At 30.0% G+C, this 7886-nt stretch overlaps 1 protein-coding gene across 2 annotated transcripts; it reads right to left on the bottom strand.

Moving 5' to 3' along the window:
- Positions 1-633: 633 nt before the first annotated feature.
- LOC133187871 (uncharacterized) lies at positions 634-4617 on the bottom strand. 2 transcript variants are annotated; one of them, XM_061323262.1, is made up of 6 exons: positions 4525-4617; positions 3834-3972; positions 2753-2830; positions 2247-2391; positions 1367-1507; positions 634-1049 (listed from the first exon to the last, which is right to left on the bottom strand). In XM_061323262.1, exons 2-6 carry the CDS (start codon positions 3960-3962, stop codon positions 787-789), a joined length of 756 nt encoding a protein of 251 aa, XP_061179246.1. In that variant the 5' UTR covers positions 3963-3972; positions 4525-4617; the 3' UTR covers positions 634-786. The 2 variants fall into 2 exon arrangements, with proteins under 2 accessions (XP_061179246.1, XP_061179247.1); XM_061323263.1 differs by lacking the exon at positions 4525-4617 and having other exon boundaries at positions 3834-4447.
- Positions 4618-7886: the final 3269 nt, after the last annotated feature.

Consider the following 7886-nt stretch of genomic DNA (forward strand, 5'->3'; position numbering starts at 1 on the left):
GATGGTCAATTATTATAATAAGTTCATTTAAACAGAATAACATTTTGTGGTCAATCACAGTTAATTACATGATTGGATGTAAGCATTCATGCACACACGATGTTAACGTGTTTAGTATATATTAAAAAAGAATTTTCAACACATTATGATATGCTACAATCAGCACAAAACACTTTTGCCACCTCTGAAGTGGACGTTGCCTATGAAAGCTGGTTCCTTAACAGTTTAAAAGATATGCAATTCCTGTAGAAAAGTTTAATCCTGGTTTTTTAAAGTGTTGTGCATATTATCTTTTCTACCTTTTACATAATAAGATTGCGAGAAAGAAAGTATAACTCTAAATTCAACTTTCCAACTGTCACTTTTTTAAACAAAAGGAGAGTAGCTTAAACTGGACATGGGGTAGCACTACTAGAACCTTGAATCATGTTTCAGTTTTAGTTTTTTATATGCACGTACGTGATACTTAATTATATAATTCAAACTTCAAAACTATCCATAACAATTTTTTTATCCTCGAATATCCTAAACCTCTAAACTATCATATATCTAACGTAAAAATAAGAATTAATTTTTTTTTAATGTTTATTAGATACACATTTATTCCACATTTTTTAAAAAATCCAACAAAATGATACATTTATTAAGAAATATGAAGTGTTTGAATGCACAATTGTATGATAGGCTAGGAAATAATCAATTTGAAATAATAATCATCATACATTTTGATTATTTTAGAAATGTTAATGAAAGAACATGAAACTGTTTGATCAGTCCAATCAGTCATTAGTTGAGAGTCTCATTTTCTTCCTCATTCAGACTGCTTGTTGTATTTTGGCGTAATTTCTTGTATAACAAAAATGTAAAGGGCAAGACCATTGCGCTAAAAATTAAGCCTTGACCAGCTAGAAGGATGGAGTACGGAAATTTGAGGCTCACAAACATTTTTCTTTCTGTCCAAAACTTCAAATTCTCAATGGAATTATAATACTTGTTCGTAGTCATGTTAAGAATAATCCACCGAATAACCAGAGTGAGTTCAAGGACAACTGAAATAAATGGCATATTTAAAAAAAAAAACTATTACATAGAATATTCACTGTCTGTAGTTACTTGCAATTATTCGATTTCTCTGTTTGAAAAAGTATTAATATGTGGAAATGATTGCTAAAAAATTGTAAACAACCCTCTAACCACCTTGGCTACTTCTTAAATATTGTAGCTATAGTTTATCAGATGCTCTTTATAAAATGTTTGGGGTAGTTATTCAGAAATTAAAAATACTAACCTTTCAATTGAAAATGATACAGTGAAAAAACTATGATTGGGAAAAGCCAAATTTTAGAAACAGAATCAAGCGCATTACCTGCAATGAAAAAGACAATTCCTCCAGCTAGAACTTTAGGGGGGGATTTAGAATTCTTCACAAGAAGAGTAAAGCTTATAAGGCACAAAACTAGAACAACTACAAACGCAGCAAAATGTATCTGCATCTCAGTCCAAGTCACTGAAAGAAAAGGGTAATAACAGAAGATAATTTTTCTCAGTGTTGTAAAAAGGTTTTATAAAATATAGCATAAAAATCGTGAATTAAGTGTTTTCTTAATAACATTACTATCTGAGCCCGATCATTTTTTTTTAAACCGACAGGCTACTGACAAATAAGATAATTTTACAGGGATGTCAAGAACCTCCCTTTAAATCAGTCTATTGAAAATTCTATGATCGTTAAAATGTCATGTTGCAATAGGCCTACAACATTTCGCTGACATTAAAATAAACATGCAAATAATGAAGGGATTGATTTTTTACAGTCTAGTTAAAAGTCAGCATTTCACCAATTCTTTGGTCATTATAATTAACTTTGTTTGCCAATACAACCAATCATTGTGTCTTATTTTGAGCAACATGTTTCATACCGGTTGTGAGACCATTGATTAAATCTATTTTGACTACGGATTTTCCGTGTTCCTGATCAATACAGAGGATCTACAGCAAGTGCTCGGTCAATAGGGGAGTCCTACTCCTCCTACACACATCCTTCGTCTGGTGTTTCCAGGAGTCTATGTTTTATGATCTGATCACACTTTAATTGTTTAGAGGATCTCTGAGATCGTTTAAGTTCGCTATCTCTATCTTTTTTATTATATATAATACGAGATTTATATATACGTATTCATTGGATTTTTATGTTTTTAGGACAATTGAATCATGAAAAACGAAAAAAGGAAGAGTTTATATATTACGGTCTGTTGCACCACCATTTGTTGAATCTCGAGAGCGTGTGTTAGAGAAGCATTTATTTGTAGGATATCCATTTTTTCGTTCGTATGTACATTTCGTCATATAAAAGATGCTATCACTGTATTTGGTGACCTGTGCTCTTAATACCTGAAAAACAAAACACACTTCTGATATCTATTGTTGAAAAATGACCAATAATGATTCTTATATTGGAATCCACATTGCTTTTGTAATCTTGTAGTGTATTCAGGCCCAAAATTATATAACCCATAAGTTGTATCTTTATACTATTAAGTTACAATTTGATGACAAAAGTAAAAAAATTAATGCGTATATTTTTTTCTGTTTAATACTTCCTCTTTGCTTCATTTATGAGTACATGCACATATATTGCAGGTCTAAATAAAACGTAAATTTGTAAGTGATGAAAAGTAAATTCAAAATTGACTTTTGCTCTCGCAATGAGGTACATATCTATATGTGTTAATTCAGAGTGCAGCATAATTACTCGGCCTTCGATGAGTTGTTCTAAAAGGGTGTTATTCATGAAATACGGTTCTGTCGATAAATTTTTCCACACAATCGCCTGTAAAAAAAGATGATAAATGACTGTAAACAGAGCAAAGTAATCGTCTATGAATTTTATATTTATTTTGTTGCAAAACGCTCAGAAATCATGTATGGTCTATCTATTGAACTCTGGTTAAGTGCAACTTACATCATTGATGGAACGAATTAATTATCGCTAATAAATGACGACAAAATACTAAATCGAAGAATATTGATTTTCTCTCAATAAAGTATGTATATATATATATATATATATATATATATATATATATATATATATATATATATATATATATATATATATATATATATATATATATATATATATATATATATTAGGGATGTCAATTTTGTCAATAATTCATATTCGAATATTCAATTAAAGTATTCGAATATATTCGAATATTCGATAAAATAAATAAAATCTGTTTTATTTTAAATATGCTTCATCCTACTGTCATAAAAGGTTTAGCGTAGGTATACTTATATTGGAAGTAAAATTGTATGAAGACTTTTGTAGGTGTACAATAAGAAACTACATTTGATATTTGTCAATTTTTGAAATAAATAATTGATTTAAGTTTAGAAAAGTATAATTTTAACAAATGAAACATGTGTATTTATAGTAGCTCCAACTGAGGAACCAGTCGTCTTACAAAAGGCAAGATAGTCGTAACGGTATACTGTTCAGATTTCAATACGTGTAATAAATTCCAATTATCTGCCTAATGGGATATGATTATAATCTTTGATACAATGTACTAAACAAATATTTCCATAGACAATTTTCCTAGGCAATTAACTAATATCCCGATAATGAATATAAAATTCAGGATTATGTACAACCCGAGATAAGTAATTTACATATTTATTCTGAAATTAAGCTCTTTACAATATTAATTACAGACTAATTCATATATATATATATATATATATATATATATATATATATATATATATATATATATATATATATATATATATATATATATATATATATGAACTGTGAATTATCATACCATGATTCTAACAGGTGGAAATGGTTTCATTTCTGATGAGATTCGCCAGCCTGCTGTGACTAGTGCTGTCAGCCAAAACCCAAATGTTAAAAGTACTAACGTCAACGTCATGAAAAGATTTTTTTTCATTTTGAAAGACCTAAATGAATAATATTACATTAAAAAATATTCTTTATCAACAGATAACCACTGCAAGGATGATTGGTTGATTGTGTATCGTTTTACGTCTCAGTCGAGAATTTTTCACTCATATATATAGAGACGTTGTCAGGAAAGTAACGAAGAAGCTTCTTTTTGTCTTTGTATAGAATTCGCACAAGGTTGTCCTGCAATGCTAATACATGTAAACCGAGAATTAAAGCGGCTGTTATTAACAATTCATGTTGATTTATCTGTGGAATTCTAAATCTTATTCATCATTCAAAATGTACCAAGAATGGACCTATTGAAATATATATTATGCTATTCCAAAATATATTGGATCAAACAAACAGATCAAGATGAAAGTGAACAACTTTCCTATTGGTAATCATGCAACAAGTTCTTTTCTTTAGTTCATTTTAGGAACGTCACATTAATCAACGAGAAATTATAAATGAAATGAGCATTATAAATTATTCCCAGGAAATACGACTGAGTTTAACAAATATTCTATACTTCATGCTTTAATAGGCCTTTAAAAAATACATACCTAAACACTCGGCCGGAAATATAAATTCCTGACAATTACATTGAGATATTTTTCGTCTCTGCTTCAAAAGGAAGCTAAGTGGTTCGTATGTGCACATTGCGTGAAAATCTCACATAAAATCTCGGAGTGTTAAAATCTGGATTTTTTTTACATTCGAAGACCCAGGTATCTGGTTTACATTAAAACGATAATACGATCTTGTCTAAATTATATGACATAATATGGACAAAAGTAAAAATGATTAAATAAATAAAGGAAAAGGCCTTTGGGCCAATACTTCCAACTAAGTAGCCTTTGCACTGTTGCTCTTCAAAATTTTTTTTTAAAGAATGTTTGCGTCTTTATTCCCAAGAAAAATTTTGTCCCTATACTGTGACCCTACAACAGCCCGAAAGGATCACATTTCAAACAAACAAATCAACACGGCATGATGTGACAATCATGGTCTTGCTGTTTTGAAGATTTTTTTCCTTGTTCATGTATACATGCATTATGTATATTTTCATTCCTGGGTGCAGGCCGACTCTAAACCTAGAATATGTGATTTTGAGAAAAAAATCAGAATACAAAATAGTGATATTTCAGCAATGTGATATTTAGAAAGTACTATTTCTTGTATATTTCGTGGGTTTGTTGTATTTTACAAAGAATACTAGTATTACGGATTCGGAAAATAGCTCTTCAGAGCTAATGTTTGTGTTGTCAAAACCCGACTTAAAATGAATATTACGTTATCTTATCTTATAATCCACAAAAAATGTGAATATTTCTATGTTATATAAATATTGCATGTAGTCGAGTGTAACTTCGAAAACCGGCGTTAGGGCCGAAAACTGTCTGATATTTTTTTTCATACAGCATTGTATGAGGCATATATCGTACTGAAAACGTTGCTCTTCAAATGACACTTTGATTTACTTGAGACAGTCCGACATTTTAACAAAAGACAAAAGTGTTAATAGCTAATGAAGCAATTCTTTCAAGAATGCATGCTTGCATGGAAAGTATTCAGTATTTTTTGAATCAGTTACACAATATATTATCGGTATTTGAAGTAATATAATTGTTTGGTAATGGAGAGAGGATTGAAGTATCCTAAATCGTATGCATAGGGCTTGAAGGAGTTGTCATGTTGTAAAATTTGAATTTACCGGGTGGCAGTAAATACAAAATTTACAACATGACTAGTTGTCATGTTGTAAATTTTGTAGTTACTGCCACCGGTTAATTCAAAATTTACAACATAACACAGTGCATTTGGATTATGATAAGACAGTCTAGAAAGGAAAATACAGATTAGAACTTTGTTTGAACTGAAAAGAGGAATAAATGAAGCTGATGATGAAGGTATATTATTTTTTTTTAAATTACTGGCATTGAGAATAACTTTACAGGCGCGTAGCAACGCTTTTTAAAGGGGGACCTCAAAAAAAAAAAAAATAAAATAAAAAAAATAAAAAATAAATAAATAAATAAATAAATAAATAAATAAAAATAATAATAATAATAATAATAAAATAAAATAAAAATAAAAAATAAAATAAAATAAAATAAATAAATAAACCGGAAACCGTTTTAACCCGAAAATCTTATATGAGGAAGGGGGTGAACCTTGTTCTTCTTTTTGAAATTTGCCAGTGCTTGACCTCACAGGAACAAAAAGTGTTTATACGTGTATGTGTGTGTAGGGGGAATTTTTTATAAAGATTTACTTTGGAAAAATCTATATGGGTCTGTGTTAGAAAGAATTGCATGTCTAATGGATATTCTTTTTAATATAACCAGAAGTAGAACTCTTCTATGATTAAAATGAGAGATTTACCAATCAACTCTGTTCATTGCTTTCAACCCAGAATAAAAGAATATCTTAATTTTTAACACTGGATGAAGATATCACTTGAAGTCATACATGTTTATTACAAGTACAGAGATATCGTGTTTGAGTCTTTTATTTTATCCCCCCCCCCCCATTTCAGAATAAGTCTTTTTTTTTTTTTTTTTTTTTTTTTTTTTTTAAATTTTTCATTCTTTATGATCACTATATAATATTCTGTTTGAAAAAAATATGCACACATAACTAAGATCAAATATTGATCAAACATTTGCTAAATAATCACTTGAATTTCTTTTGTTCAGTGACAGTCCAATTTTGAAGGATGTCAGTACTGAGATTAATATCAGACTGCTCACTAATATCGGACTGCCATAGGTAAATTTTTAAACTGCAAGAACAAAGGAATGACATCACAGCAATGTTTTAACTAGTTATAATTGTAACCGGGACTGCTACAGATGTTCCCCAAACGCTCCCCAACTCCGATCCCTTTTGGTGTCTTATTTCTTGTAATCTTCATTAAATAAGAAATCAAGTATTTTGGTCGTTTTACGCATTACACGCGCGCACACGTGCAAACATGTTCATGATAACCATGTCATCTTGTCTACACTATTTATATATATTCTATAAAACTGAGTATCAAAGAATTTCATCAAAAAGTATAAAAGTTACGGCTATATGAAGTATATTGGTTATTTTAAGCTTTGCAAGCGCGTGCACGTGCATGCACGTGCATGTTGACCATATCATCTTGTCTACTCGATTAATATATTTCTACATTCTGAATATCAAAGCATTTCATAAAAACGTATAAAACTGACGGCTATATCAATTATATTGGTCATTTCAGCATTGCACGCGCGCTTGTGCATGCATATGCATGATGACCATATCAACTTGTCTACACTTTTGATATATTTTTATTTTTTTTGAGTTTCAAAGCATTTCATCAAAAAGTTTAAAAGTTACGGCTATATCAAGTATATTGGTCATTTAACGCATTGCGCGCACGTGCATGCATGTTCTTGCATTCAATTTTGATAGTAGCATAATATAGGAATCCATTATACCTATATATATTCTAAAGATGAAAACTGAAATATCTTTATTTTTTATTTACTTTCCAGTCTTCTTTATTTACTTCCTGTCAGAACAATCTTATACATTAGATAACGCAAAATGATTAATAGAGGTCAGCTCAAACCTTTCAAGGACATCACAGCAATGTAAATAACGTAAATAACGATGAAAACTGGAATATCTTTATTTTTCATTTAAATTCCTGTTTTCTTTACTTCCTGTCATGACCAGAAGTGATCCAAATGAATAAGAAGTTCATCCTGTATCTAAATTATCCACAACTGATCATCCCTACAAGTTTCCATAATAAAACACCCATGATTGAGACAACTTTCGCTTTTTTCGGCAAGCAAATAGATTGCATATACCTTTCTAACATCGGTACTAGCCAAAAGCATCGGTAGAAATAAAAAACTTGAAAAATTAACTTTTTTGCATCACTTCC

The sequence above is a fragment of the Saccostrea echinata genome, unplaced genomic scaffold (genome assembly GCF_033153115.1).
Source record: "Saccostrea echinata isolate AGI-Se365-2 ecotype Australia unplaced genomic scaffold, CSIRO_AGI_Sech_v1 ptg000015l, whole genome shotgun sequence".
NCBI classification, from domain to species: Eukaryota; Metazoa; Mollusca; class Bivalvia; order Ostreida; family Ostreidae; genus Saccostrea; species Saccostrea echinata.

Coding starts and splice junctions, on each gene's coding strand:
- LOC133187871 (XM_061323262.1), bottom strand. CDS start 3,962: ATGAAAAAAAATCTTTTCATGACGTTGACGTTAGTACTTTTAACATTT. Junction 1,508..2,246: donor AAATGGTGGTGCAACAGACC/GTAATATATAAA, acceptor CTTTTCTTTCAG/TGACTTGGACTGAGATGCAG. Junction 1,050..1,366: donor AATTGTCTTTTTCATTGCAG/GTAATGCGCTTG, acceptor CATTTATTTCAG/TTGTCCTTGAACTCACTCTG.